General features: G+C 41.5%; 1 protein-coding gene across 3 annotated transcripts in view; it reads right to left on the bottom strand.

The window, feature by feature from the left end:
- ITCH (itchy E3 ubiquitin protein ligase) overlaps positions 1-15,024 on the bottom strand; it is a 53,630-nt gene that overhangs the window by 9,446 nt on the left and 29,160 nt on the right. For all 3 annotated transcript variants that reach the window (XM_050313612.1, XM_050313610.1, XM_050313611.1), the window contains 13 exons: positions 14,793-14,835; positions 12,285-12,454; positions 10,968-11,202; positions 9,630-9,725; positions 8,202-8,376; positions 7,270-7,336; positions 5,714-5,798; positions 4,100-4,228; positions 3,363-3,435; positions 2,319-2,390; positions 1,629-1,717; positions 854-1,013; positions 446-579 (listed from right to left, as the gene is read on the bottom strand). In XM_050313612.1, coding sequence (XP_050169569.1) covers positions 446-579; positions 854-1,013; positions 1,629-1,717; positions 2,319-2,390; positions 3,363-3,435; positions 4,100-4,228; positions 5,714-5,798; positions 7,270-7,336; positions 8,202-8,376; positions 9,630-9,725; positions 10,968-11,202; positions 12,285-12,454; positions 14,793-14,835 — 1,528 coding nt within the window. The remainder of the gene's footprint in view (positions 1-445; positions 580-853; positions 1,014-1,628; positions 1,718-2,318; positions 2,391-3,362; positions 3,436-4,099; positions 4,229-5,713; positions 5,799-7,269; positions 7,337-8,201; positions 8,377-9,629; positions 9,726-10,967; positions 11,203-12,284; positions 12,455-14,792; positions 14,836-15,024) is intronic.

Here is a 15,024-nt window from a genome sequence, read left to right as displayed (position 1 = left end):
AGCACTAAACTTTTTGTTTTCTAACTCAATCAGGTACTAGAGAAACATTAAATGGATTTTTGCTGATTTCTTTTAATCAGTTATCTGAAAAGTCTTACAAAAATTTACTGAAGCCACTTAATTTGTAGCAATGTTCAAGACTCCACATCTGTATGTCCAATAGAATTACTAAAAACCAACAAAATGTATTTTAGAATTACTAAAAATCAGCAAAAATGGACCCCAAGATGCTGCACAGAATAGTCAATGAACCAGAAAGGCTTTTGCATTAACAAATTATTCTTTGTGTATCTAAAGTTCCAGTAGAAATTCCATTCTGCTCTGCAACGAGAGATTCTACTTTTCCATGGGGTTTTTAGTAATAAATTTACACCTACTTCTTGATGTAAGTGAAAATCAAAACCACTGTATTGCTATTTCAAGAACAAAATCAAGTCAAACTCACTTTACCCAGATGAGAGAGTTGTAAAACTCTGGGTCAACAGATTCTAAATCCTTGAGTCCCACTGCCTTGTTTAGGATCCGTTTATAGAATGGCAGAGAGAAACCAGTGTCAATGAACTTCCCGTGGAACAAAGCCTGAAAAACACAAACCCAGACAAAATAATGCAAAGGGTGATGGAATAACTAATGTGACAGCATTCTGTGCTCTGTGCCCACGAAATCTGACAGCTGAAGAGTTAAACCCACATGGGTATCATGACTGCTAATATGCTGAATGAGCTGAGTTATATAGAAGTACCTGATAATAATTTCAGCTCAAGAATGAATTGTTGAATTGTCCATTTAATGGCACAGTATTTGTTTATAGGAAAATGGCAGGAGAAGAGTCCCTTTCTGCTTTAGAACTTACCATGGCAATGAACCTCCCGATGAATCGGAAGTACTTGAGGTGGTCTGGGTTGATGTAGGAGGCTGGGTTTATCTGTAAGCAGTAATTATCCTTCCCTGCATATTCAAACAGGCAATACATGGGGTTCAAAACCTCGTGTGACAACAGAAAGAACCATTCCCTGAAATCACACAAACAATAAAAACACATTTCAACAGAGTGGTACAGCAGGAATTACTGTAGGTAGCTCGTGTTGACTCAGTCCTTCCCCTGAGAGCAGCCAGCCCACACCGACACCCGGGGAAACTACAGCAAACATTAAAATGCAAAGCTACAACGATACACAACTGGCAGGGCTTTGGATAAAACACACCCTTGTCTAAATGAGCACATTACTGATCTAAACCTTCAGGCTCTGGGAAATGCTCATTAACATATGAATGTCTCAGGTACGTTCCAGTGAAGACTCTGCACTTAAACGCAGATCTCCCTTCACTTTTTCAATCAACTCAACTTTGAGATCAACAGTTATGCCGAAGGCTCATTGTAGTTCAGTGAATTGCATCTCTTTAATCACTGAGACGATTAAAGTCGTTCCTAACGCAAACTGAAAATCATCTAACATAGACATGCAAAAACATCTTCCAGAACCGCCTTCCTCAGACGTTCAGAGGAAAGATAAGGACTGAACTTCAGCACTGTTGTGAAAGCACTGCAGTTTTAAGTATCTACTTCGGGGATGCCTTCACACCACCACTTACAGAACAAGCTGTTAGTTGCCATTTCAGTGTATTACCTTGCAACACCTCCATAATCTAAACCTTCTTCACCAGGGAAAATAACCCACAGACGTCTCCGGAGATCCTGAGGGCTGAAGCTCATTATCTTAGTGAAAGAAAAACAATCAGTTCCTTTTAAGAAAACAACTACAAGTGCTGGCTAGAATTATTACTACTGGCTAACAATTTAGTAATTCGGAAAAATTTTAACTGGAGGTTAGGTCTAGAATTTTGCTACTAGTAATCTAATTAGGATTAACAATTTTTGCTTTAACTATTTCATTACTCACTTCAGGACCCATAACAGCCAGACTAAGATCCACTTAATGTACTCTGGCACACAGCCCATGCTAATGTAACAACATTGTGAGGAAAAGTGTGCCAAACATAAGCACAACAGGAAACCTTCCTGAGAATGGGGAGCTGCTCTGCCCCAGTGCACCCCTCAAAATTAACTCTGATTTTAAAGCATTCTGAAGAAAAACTTAAAAAAAACCCCCCACAACTCTCTCTGTTAGAATCAGTCTAGTGCCAGAACTTCATGATTTAACATGATCTTTTAATACATAAGTCTAACTATTAAATAAGTATTTTTCAGTTAGTCTCATTCAAAATAACATTAGCAAGACATCAAAGGATCAAGAATATGTGACAAATTTAAATAACTCCCCTTTTCATGCCCACTATACCGTGTTTTAACACAATACCTGCTGAAAGGAGTCCTCAAATAATGTTTTCCTGCTCACTGTGATCTTTATGTGCTGTGGCATTGCCAGTTGCTGAAAGGAAATTTTTTAGAGGTGCACAGTCACTCCAAGTTTCTAATACCGAGTTTGGACTGTTATTTGTTGTATATATTAAAAGATACAGTTGAACTTCTTTAATCCACATAAAATAAACCCAATAATTAAGATATCTGAATTGTAATTTACTCCAAACTGCTACCAGACAGGTTGCCCAGAGCAGCTGTGGCTGCCCCATCCCTGGGAGTATCCAAGGCCAGGCTGGACGGGGCTTGGAGCAGCCTGGGCTACTGGAAGGTGTCCCTGCCCATGGCAGGGGGTTCAGTGAGGTTTGTTTTAAGGTCCCTCTCGACCCAAACCATTCTGGAATTCTCTTAACACAGAATTAGAAAATTTAGGTTACAGCGCACAAAATCCAAAGAGAAATCAGGCTGGTCTCTCCACTATTGTCAAAGGATAATTCATGGACTCTTGGAAACCGGAACATTTAAACCCAAGGCTTTTTCCTAAACATCAAGTTACTCCACCTTTTGATATACACAGACTTCAGAGGACCAGGACTGACACACTGGAATTTGAAATTCTGTTGGAGCACACTAACATGCACCACAGTGTATTCTTCAATGCTTAGACATGTCTGGTGTGTGTCAAATGCCCTGCATTTTCTACCTGAAGTATTTCCACAGAAAGTAGATCTTGTATTAACTATAAATTACTGGGCCTCCTGTATTAACAGCAGAGAGAAAACACTACTCAGAAACCCACCACTTCAAAAGAAGTAGTGAAATTGATCTTTGCCTTTATCCTAAAACATTTTAAAGCCACAGCTTAGCTTGCTTTAAAGTTTCTGTGAGTTTACATAAGTCCTGTATTTACTCCCTCCTGATTTAACTCATCCTTAACCTTAACGGTGCTTAATTATGTGCATTTGCAAGGCATTGAAGAGGGCATTTAAAGCATGTAAGCACGACCCAGAAATGCAAGAAATGGCCAGAAATGGCTGCATACCTGACACCAGAACCTGAAATAATGGACCTTGGCCTTGAAGTCACGCACGTAGGCGATCTGGGGTCCGTTGTCTCTGCAACCAAAAGGAGAGGGAAATGCATTTCAGAAGTGTTTTTGTAAGCAAAGTAAAAGCCTGCAAATGTATTAGTTATATACAGCTGTATGCTTTAGTTGGCTAGAGATTCTTAGCCACAGTTTTTGATTTTGGGGTGTCATTTTCTTGGTTTTAAACTAAAAAAATAAATTAAATCTTCCTTTGTCAATTGTGAAATACACACACTGTATGTTGTAAACAATATCTGATTTTACTATAAAAAAGTCTGTAAGATTAAGGATGTGATGACATTTAGTTAATTTAAGTTGGGAGTTAAATATCAGTTTTAACTTTACTCTGGTTCCTAAAAATATCAAAGAAAGAAAGGGTAGAATGTACTTTTAAAGAGAAAGACCAGCAGCTGTAAGGAAAGGATTTGGTCATCAACAGGACAGATGCAGCTCCTCCATTACCCTAAGATCTCACACACTACAAGTAGGATTCTAAGTGTTCAGAACTCTGCCTTCTTCAGGGAGTTATCACCAGTGGATGGAAAAGCCCAGATAACTAAGAAGTGTTGCTACATGTAAAACTTTCTGCCTAGAAATGCAGTAAGAGGGGAAAAAAAAACCCCCAAACCTTTCAAAAATGAGGTGTGCTAAACTTCACTTTGGGAAACTTGGTGTGGTTAAAAACCACTTACAGAGCAGACTTGCCCGTGCGGGGATCTATGTACGTAGTGGTTCTTCGATTGTGATCCACGAAGTAGGGAATTCCATCCACGGTAAATCGCATCTCCCAGCCCTCTGGTAAGGGTTTCTCATTTAACTGACTGTGGACACAAGAAAAAAACGTGGTAACACATCAGTTTAATCCATGAAGTCAGTTGAACAATACCCGAGACAGTAAAAATTCTGGCAGGTCTAGAAAGCCTACAGATTGAGAAACTTCCCATTCGATATTTATTCTGCCCTTTTTTGCCCTCTTCAATTTGTAGTCAGCTCTCAATTAGAGCAAAGTGACTGTTTAAGTAAACATTAGCTCATTGGGTTGCATTACCTGAAATAAAGGCAAAAAGAAACTTAAGGGGAAAATGTAAGCAAGGTGTTATTCTTTCCTCCCCAAACAACAGAATTTTATCTTCTAACTATTAGGTTTTTACTCAAAACGTGACATTGTTTTAACAAGCAGCTTTTGGTACCTTGTGTCTAATGACAGCAGCCAAAAAAAGTGTTTCCAAATGACAAACAGAAAAGAAAATGCAAATACTGATTGTGCATAATTTTTTGACAACTTCCAACTCAATTCTGGTATAACCAAAAGTAGATCTTTATGTATTTGGAAGACCTGAGTAGGGTCCCTGCAAAGTGCTCCGCAGTGACTTCCCTCCATCAGCAGGGAACTGTGCAGGTCCCTGGTCCTGACTGTGCATCCTAAACATTGGGCTGTTGGGTTGCTTTAAGGGCAATAGTGTCCTCCAGAGTCAGCTGCTGCAGAGGTAACTGGGAAGGAAAAGTTATCCCTGGATACAGCAGTTACCTCTCTCACACATTCTAGGTTACTCCCCTTCTCTTTCTTCTCCTTGGACTTGCTTCACCTAATGGAATTTTTCAGCTCCAACAGGAGTTAGGACTGAACACCTCACCCTCAGAGCATCCTGCCTCCATTCCTTACCTCAAAGACTCTGAATGGCAGAGCCCAAAATAAACAGAATTCCAGGGCTTTTTGCTGTGTGTCTTCCCCCCCCCTCCTTTTTTAAAAAGGTGTGAGAAGGGGTGCTGCAGTTTCTTAGTTTAGCCTTCTTTCTGCCTCTTACCTACCCCTAAAAGTGTCCAAGGCCAGGCTGGACAGGGTTTGGAGCAACCTGGGCTAGGGGAAGGTGTCCCTGCCCATGGCAGGGGGTGCAGTGAGATGAGCTTTAAGGTCCCTTCCAACCCCAGTTGGTTCTATGACTGTCCAGGAAAACAATCAAGGTCTTAACTCAGCACCCTCTGCACTATCCCATCACCAACAACTATCCCTCCTCCAACAACAAAAATGCTTAGATATATGTGATTACCTCTAGAAAGAGCAGAAGGTCCTTCTGGGGATGAGCTTATTGTTGTTGACCAAGACTTTCCAGGCAATTGCAGTATTACTCAGCAATACTGTGACAGGTTCCATTTTGGTTATACCTTTTCCCTTTCTCACGAGCTGTCTGACATTTGTGTGGCACAGCCCATGCCTCACCTGTGGGCAGCGTTTCCCAGCTCCCAGTCCCACCACTTTGCTACATTTTCCAATCCAGACTTATACAGAGATCCAACTGATTTCTTACCCCTGACTCCTGGGATCTTCCCACTGAGTGATCCGTGTGTTGTGATTGACAAAATACACTCTGCCATTGCTGTCAGTTCTCTTCTCTGAAAAGAGGCAGAAGGCAAAAAGTTTCAGTCCCACTTCACATATTGCTGAGACTACATCAAATAAATAATAACAACCACCAGGCCCTGCCATAGCCCCTCAGGTTTCTCTGCACCTCCTCTGATCTAACATCTTTTCACTGTCATTCACCTTATCCCTTATTATGTTATGCATTTTTCAGTTGTAGGAAAAGTTGACTGGAAAAGAGGACAAGTGTGAGTTGTTTTGTCCACAGGAAATTCCAGCTGCATCAAATATTGTACTGTTCCTGACAAGCAACACAGACAGCAAACAGAATAGGGACCAGATGTCGACACAACTACCAAGACAGCACAAGGGCCTCATGTCCAAATTACAGCAGAGAATGAGGAATGGTCAATGCATTATCCAAGAGAACCCATTTATATTTTCTCTCAGACAGATTAAAGTATGCCCATAGCTCAAGAGAAATGCCCCAGCTTGGCCCTCTGAACCATTGTGCAGTTCTTCATGCCATTTTTATTTAGTGTTGCATGAGAAACAAGTTACAAAAATGAGAAAAATCTGACTCCCACAGGTCCAAAGCTTCAGTTTCCAAGAGAAGTCTGGAAGTAGATCCTTGCCCATGGAGTCAGGCTATAACAGAATCCCACCTGATGTGGAAACCCAGTTTTGCCATTTCCTGCACAATGTCAGCCCAAAGACCTTTCTTTGAAACACTGTGTATGCCGTGTACCTCAGCATAAGTGTGGTCAACAGCAGTTTTATGGCATGAAACTGCATCAATACCAGGACTAAAAATCCAAATAGTTCTGTTTGAAAAACAGATGAGCCAAAAACCCAGTTCCAACTCTGCCAAGTAATTACTTGCTTTAATATTCCACACTTGAAAGCTTTGCTTGTGTATCATAAAACTTGAATTCTTGTATCTACTGGTAGTCACACCAGAAATTAGTTTTACACTCTCATTTTTGTGCTACACCCCACCCAAATTTATATTAATTGTAAATTCTCAACCCTGGAAAGCACAAGAACAAATTTATTCCAGGGAGAGGGGCAAGTAAAAAGTGCTTAGTTGTCATTACAAAAAAACATTTTCAAACCAACAAAACTCTCCAAGAATTGGCTTGGAGAGGGAATTTGGCAGTTTGATTTAGAGAGGATTCGGAGTCTCTTTTAGCAGGAACAGAAGGGTGAGGGGAAATCCTGCCCAAAAAAAGGCATAAAAGGATGACAGTGTGAAAGAAACTATTATGCTCATTACAAGGAGTAAACCAAAATACTTTATAGTTTCTAATCTACTTTGAAATGGCATATCCTTGTCAAGATTCTGTTTTAACAGCACATTTTATTAGATTTAATTTTAAAATATTTTTAATCCAGATTTTAATTTTTAAAAACTAGCCTAGAACAGCTGACAAATAATTTGGCAGAAGTATGCTTTAATGTTTAATTACATTGCATCACAAAACACTTTCAAGTCAGCCTTACCCCATCCATGTGGCAGAGGGCCAAGAGGATCAAACTCTTTGTTCTGTGTGGATGAAAAGTCCTGGTTCTGCAAGTCACACAAACAAATGAGGCATTAATGACGAGTCATTTGCTTTCCAGATGTTCTGCCATAGCCATCCTGAATTATTGAATTAAATGCATTTTTGTTAACGTTACACATAAGCAAAGATGCCAACAATTTCTTTTTCTCCACAGAGAAGGCCTATTTTACCGACCCTTGGCATGCTTAATTAACTGCAGAGCCAAGAAATAATTATTCTTTGTTTGGTGCCCCTGCCTACGCGGGAGGAAATTAGTACAGCAGCACCCAAAACAATCAGAAAGCAAACCACTTCATTGCTGCAGCCAGCACAGATCTCCCTACCACCATTTAGGGGCTCCACTTTATTCTCACTTAACAGCAAATTCACACCCTTCACCACTCTTGATCAATGGGCAGCCTGAGCTGTAGTGATCTGAAGTCTGCTATTCATCAGGGGTAAACAATGGATCTAAAATTCTGGAAGGATTGTTTTCAGTTTCCCTGCTTTCCTGACGTCCACTGTGCATGGCTCATTTTACCCAGAGCAGAAAGGTACAGCCTTTGAGCTTGTTCACCTCCCAGGTGTTTGCCCAAGGCAATACAAGATAGCACACAAATAAACCAGCTTGTTCCTGAGCTGCAGTTTGATTTGAACCAAAGGCTTTATCGATATCACACATACATTTCATCATAGAACACCACCTGTACTCGGCTGACAACCAAACCCCACTACCCTGCACGTGTAACATCACCTCAAGGACACCAACCAGGGTTCCAGCGAGCCCTCCCCGCCACGCCACACACACGGACACCGTGCTGTGACACACAACAAACCACAGCAAACCCCCAAACCACCTTAACCTTCCCTGGTGACGCCGGCCCTGCTCACCCCGTAGATGAACCTCTGGTTGAACTGCTGCATAGCTCCCTGCAGTTGGCTGCGCTGCAGCTGCCACTGCTCGTAGTTGCGGACGGACTCCAGCGTCGGCCTCTGCCACGTTGTCGTCCTGGTGAAGTGGTCGACGTAGTAAATCCTGCCCATGTTGTCCACCCGGCGCTCCCAGCTGGGGGGAAAAGCACAGGCCACGCTTGTCAGCAGCAGCAGTTTAAGGGCCCAGGGGCACTCTGAGGGCAACAGGCAGGGTGGGAAGGGAATGCAAAGCACGGGCTCAGCAGCAGCTTGTCCCCCCTGTACCCTCCCCTAAAATGATGCAAGAGCTGCAGGTGTTTTAGGAAGAGCTGCCTTCATTTGTTGCATACTGTAAAAAGTCAGACTCGTTCTGTTTTCTCTACTTTTAGGGTTGCTGGAAATAGTTTTGAAGAGCTGCCCAAACCCCAGTCACACCATGTTGGTATCACTGCAGTCAGTTATCCTGCCCAGCCTGTAACACAAGCCTCTGGTTTCTCCTAAAGATCCAGCAAAACCCCTGGCAGTTTGGGCTGTTCAGTGCAAGACTCCCTCACACTCTGATATGGCAGAAAAGGAAGGTTTTGGCATTGAGTTTGGTGTTTTGGTTTGATTTTGTGTTGGGTTCCTTCCTAGTTTTTGGTTCATATGAGATCAGTACTATTTAATGAACTTGAAAGAAAACATTATGAGTAAGTTTAAGTAATATAGTAGTTGATCCTCTCAAAGAATTCAAAGTAACTTGAAATATGACAGGTGGGTTCCCTTTATGAGACTGTCTGCCAGTTTTTGTTCTTTAATAACAAGCTCTTTCCCATTCCACCTTTTTACCTTGTAATACTGTCTAGTGTGAACCACCTGAGGATGAATGGAGTGCAACAGAATAGCTCTTGTGTTTTTCTTATATTTTTAAAGAAACACAGAACAACTGTGAACTAAAATCACTGGCTGTTCTGGTGCCAGAAGCTGGAAAGACCTAATAACCAGAGCTGGTTTCTATGTGCATAGTAAATCAGCAGCTGGGAACCCTGAGACAAGATCAAAGGCCTGTGAACAGTAACCTCAGGATAAGAGGCAACCAAGAGCAGTTCTGCTCAAGCTGATAGTTACCTCAATCCCAAAATACTTTTCTGTGGTTTTGGTTCTCCTTTACACTTGGGGTGTCTACTGTGTTTAACTGAAATCCACTTTTCAGTCAGTAAAGAGGCACTTGCTTAATCTTTGACAGGAATTCAGATTCAACCCTTCTCCAGACAACGGACTCCTCAGAGAAAACCTGGAGCGGTTCTTTGCACTGGGTTCACATTCCTATTTACCAACACGCTTTCTAGCTTTAGTAAACTGTCAGGCAATTCACTCCTGGAAACCCCAGATGTATTCCAGATGATCACATGGCCAATCCCGGCTCACCTTGGAGGGAGAGGCTCCGGCCGATCCCACGTTGTTCTTTTTTCAATATGATCTACATAGTAGACTCGACCGTGCTGGTCCACTCTTTGCTCCCAACTGAAAACAGATCAAATATTTTAATCTTCCTCCAGGTCAAACTACCCCAACTGTTCCTCTACAGCATCGAGATGAGAAACATCTGTTTTCATAAAATGCTTATCTCTAAATAAAACGCTTGTAACTAACACCTGGCTCACGAGGTGCACCAGCAGTGGTACAAGGTTTGTATTAACAGTAATTCTGTGGAAACTAAAACAAAATAATAATTAAAAAAAAAACATTCTACATGACCACCTTTTCAGGAAACTGAAGATAAAATTCATGTCTATGTGCATAATCTTAGGTGAGTTTTGTATTCAGTATCAAGTATATTAATAACCTGTTGAACAGAACCACCTTTAGATCATAATCCCCTTTTAGAGTAGTATTAATTCAATTAAGTCCTAAAAAATATGCAGGTTTTGCAGTGATCACACATATGCAGAGTTCACCATAAGGCCATTGGTCCCATTTTCTGCCTATGCAGCATTTGGGATGATGACTTACCCCTGTATTTGCATCACATGTAACATCAAAGGGGAAAAAAGAACATGCTAATTTTTCATTTCTGTTGAAATCAAAATGATAAAGCAACAACTAAGGTTTTCAAGACTGCTTTTATATTTTAGTTATTCTGTGAGGTAATTTAGACCTCTCCTACCTTCTGGTTCAACTGTCTGCAAATTAAGGCAGGCATTTCATCAATTCACATCAGGAAGCTTTTGCTTTCTGTCACTCAGAGTCCAGAAACTTTTAATTTTTTTTTTTTTTTTTTTTTTTTTTAAGTTTAGAATCTAAATGAGAGACCTGAGGTAACAAACCAACCATCTGGCCAATTCCCCATGTGCCTGAAACACAAGCAGGAGGAGCTGCACTATGAAATCCAAATCTTCAGGAGACATCACAGAGCAGTACTGGAACAGCAGCCTTTCTTCTGCTTATCTGGACCAATATTTTCCTGCCTGACTTCATTCTAATTTGAAGACAACAAGGTGTCACCCTGTTTAAAACTTGTGTTTCATTGACATGGGAACATATGATAAGTATCACAAATATCTGACAGAGTAATTCTTTTCTTGAGTGTTCGAAGACCAACCAGACAAAACAGTTATGAAAACCACCAAATGACTGTCAGGGGGGATTCTGTCACGCAGCAAAAGGTAGATGTTATCAATGTTTTGTTACACCAACTGGAAGTAAAACATAATAAAGCCACAAATGTCAGCACTCATACAGAGAAAAAAGCCATTAAAGCCATACCCAGGTGGAAGAGGACCTTGGCTGACAGTGGAAAGTGCCTGAGGTGCAGGATTTACTGGCTGGACTTGTCTGGACACCGGGGGAGTGGTGAGGGCAGGAGTGGCAGGAGCTGTGGTTGCAGCTGTTGCCCCCTCAGGGCTCTGCTCTGAAGGTGTGTTGGAGGCTGTTCCTGCCACTGATCCCGCACTGGCCCCATCGCTCTCCGTGGATGTGGAGGAAGGGCCATTTGCAGTTGCTGTGATGTCAGAGACACCAGAGAAAGAAAGGAAAAACCTTTTGACTCACATTTATCAGCCATCTCTTGTAGAAGTTGTACATCACAAAAGCAAACCTGCAAGAACTGCTGTTTCAAAGTGCACACAAAGCCACCACTTGCAGCTCACACAAAACCTAAAGAGCAGTTCTGTCTCACTATAAAAATGCCAAGAACTGCCACGAATGGCACAATTTTGATATTTCTGGTAGAATAAATCATATTTACCTTGCTGTTTGCACTCTGTAAACATTAAATTATTATAAACAAAAACGTACTTCCTTGCATTGATGAGTTAATTATTTTCCACTTATTACTTGGAATAGTAACTTAAGGGATGATAAGCATAAAATTTTCAGGAAGAGATTTCATCCTGCATGAAAGAAACTACTGCAATGGGAGGAGAACACATACATTCTTTAAATGTTTTCAGTTTTATATGAATGCCATTTGGTGGGTGAGGTTAGAAGTTCAATACAAGTCAGGCCCTATTAACTAACTGCACTGGATTAATCTTTAAAGGTATTTACTGTATTGCAGATCCTATCCACACCTAGCATGTATCAACTGTAATAACTGGACTACTGAAACAGACTGCAGTGTATGGGGGTAAAGGAGTTACCCCAAAACCAACATCTAACTTTTCAGAACTACTCATCTTCCAGTTTTGTAGTTTTTAAATAATCAGTTTAAAAAAAAAAATTAAAAAATCTATCCATTTCAGCATGAAGAGTAATGAATGTTTTAAATGAATTTAACCAGAATCGTAGAAACAAATAATTAGTATTTCAAAACACAGTATTAACAACTTGAGACAGTTCTGTCAGTCCTGCAGTCCATTTCCTCTCAGCCTCAGTGGGTGCTTTAGGGCAGTAGCAGAATTCCTGTAGTAGATCACTGCAACCACCACTGAGCAGATGTGGGAGCAGGAAATTTTTAGTATTAGTAACAACAATTAAACGTGTACCATATGCAAGCTAAAAAAATACTCCTTCAGAAGTTACCTGCCAAGGAATTTACCATCAGGATGCACAAGGAGCTGTGGTGCAGCCCCAGTTACGTACCGGCCACCGACGGGGGTCTACGGGGAGTGGGGGGTGGGGGCCTGGCAGGCCTGGGAGGTCTGGCAGGTTTGCAGTTTCCATTTGTGAGTAGTGGAGAGTCACTGCCATTAACAGTCTTGTTTTCACTGGAAGCAGCTTCTTCAGAGTTTTCAAGGCCATTTGAGTTCGTCCTTTTGCAGGAAAAGACACAAAGAAGTGTTCTAACGGTGCAAGGACGACATCAAACTTATAAATCACAGAATGGTTTGAGTTGGAGGGACCTTAAAGCCATCTCATTCCAACCCCCTGCCGTGGGCAGGGACACCTTCCACTTGACCAGGTTGCTCCAAGCCCCGTCCAACCCGGCCTTGGACACTCCCAGGGGGATGTGCAAGACACTAGAACGCAATAGTTACAACTAAGTGAGGCTCTTACATCCACAATAATTTTAAACACCTCTGCATCTCTAAGAACATACTAAGAGCTGATCTCCTGAGGTACCTGAAACCTCAACTAATGGAAAAGTTGTGAAAACAGATATAACATCTGTCACCAAAATCTCAATACACCTGCCTTTGGGTCCAGGCTTTGGCTGCTCAGCTATTTCTGCCCATAAATTCCACTTGTGTCTAATGAGATGAGAGGCTGGCTGAGACTGAGAACAGCCTGTGTGCCTGTACTCCATGCTCAGAACACAGAGAGGGTTTCAAATTTTTAGAAAACTTACTTACACATATACAAATTTACCCCTAAACTCAATTCTGGAATAAGCTGGAGAATTTAGGACTAAGCATGAAAGTTTTGACCAACAGCTACAAATATAAGCTGCTCAACTTTACAAGAATTAAGAAACTGTGTGGCAGTACTGACCATTCTGTGCTGTTCACTTATACCTAGCAGAGTGTTATTCTGATATATTTGTAGCTCTTTAAGCAGAGTTACAGAGATACATATTTATTCTAAAGCGTTTTATTTTCAGAATATGTTGAGCAAAATCAATTAAAACTGTAGTGGATTTACAGGTCAAGCACGTAGGCCATCAGTAATAAAACCAGAGGTTACAGTTTCAGCCCAGTACCTCAATGACATTCCTTTAAAAGTAATAATGGCCAGTCTTCGCGAGCGAAGATCCGGGGAAGGTCTTTCCACCTTCCAGCCTGCGCATTGGATTTTTTAGGTGAGACACAGTGTGCGCGGAACTGAGCCCACCCTTTAATCCTAAGGTTCATCTGCCGGGGCCAAGCGAGCTTGGACGGTGGCAGCGAGGTCCTTAGGACGTAGGTGGGTTGCCTTTAAGGGCTAACGAGCCCCACCTGCCCGGGAGTGGCCCTGACCGGGAATCGAACCCGGGTCTCCGCGGTGATAGCGCGGCGCCTTTACCCCCTAGACCACCAGGGGCTCCCCTTTAAAAGTACACAACATAAAAACCAGCAGGTAAGACCAAGTAATTACAAGTCCAACCATGTACATTTGATCTCAGTATCAATGTCAAACATACTTTTGCTCTATACCAGCTGTGGTGCACATAATTCCTACCACACCAGCCCCCAAGTAAATGACTGTGAAAGTGGGTACAAATCATTAGAGGTCTCCAGTCTGTAAGGGCTTTAGCCCTTTAGGTTTTCACCAGGTTTCAGCCATTCCCCCTTTTCCTTCACTACATGCCCTTGTAGAAAGTCCCTCTCCCAATCATTTACATGATCCTCACAAGGGACCTTTAATGACCAGTTGATACTAAAACCAAATCACTATTATTATTATCCTATTACACACTCAGGTATTCCAAAAACCCAAGCACAGAAACATTCTTTGGACCATGAAAAGCAAACAGAACAAAAATAAACTTTCATATGAAGACTTCAGGCAACATATCCAAGAGTACAAGTTGCTTAAAAGAACAGGGAAATTTAACTTGGCTCCTCCAGGTGTCATCCAGGAGTGTTGTGTCCTGTACAGATCCTTAAAATACTTGAAGTCTTGGGAACTAAATCAAGTAACGTGGTGCTGGTCACACACTTATCCTACCAAGCAGCAGGGTTCATAATCCGGTATCGACCTTAAAACACTGCAAGTGCCAGACAGCTTTTGGGATCTTCTTAACAAAGCTAAATATAATTCTGATACCTCCATGCTATAAAGCAAACCTGTGTCAAAATAACCAGTGCCACCAACTTACCAGTGGGTTTTATTTGTTTGGTTTGGGCTTTAATAATTTTTTATTTTTTTTTTTTTTTTTAACTTGGGTTAATCACTGGGAGAAAGATGAACATGAAGAAAAAAAAAACCAAAAATCAGTCATGTATGAAGGCAAACTGAGGCCAGATGATGGGGTTCATATGAAGAACACTTTATTATATGTGAATGTACAACAATATAGTATTTTTGTTTAGGACATGCTCAGATCTTAGTAGATTCTGCTGCAGGGCATATTCAGAAATTTTTCACTGTCTCCTTTATAAAACACACAGTTCCTCTTTCCAAACTGTGAGCACTAAAAGGCTGAACAGAAAAAGAGGAAAAAAGTCTTACCGTGTTTCAGTCCTTACTCTGGAGCTTTCACTCTGTGTAGGACCTTAAATACAGGGAAAAGAAAGACAGCAGAAGAATAAGCAACACTTGGAATGATTTCCAAGGAAAGCAGCACCTTTAATGCTCACACTTCTTCCCAAGGTGGGGCTCAGTCACTGTGTGCTGCTCACCTCCTGTGTGTTGTGCATGTTCCTGTGTGAGTGCCACTTTTCAAACCAGTGCCACTGTGGGT

Source organism: Myiozetetes cayanensis, unplaced genomic scaffold (genome assembly GCF_022539395.1).
Source record: "Myiozetetes cayanensis isolate MyiCay16 unplaced genomic scaffold, myiCay2020 scf19, whole genome shotgun sequence".
In the NCBI taxonomy this organism is placed as follows: Eukaryota; Metazoa; Chordata; class Aves; order Passeriformes; family Tyrannidae; genus Myiozetetes; species Myiozetetes cayanensis.
The sequence above is the reverse complement of the archived record's forward strand: the minus strand, read 5'-3'. Positions and strand labels throughout refer to the sequence as shown.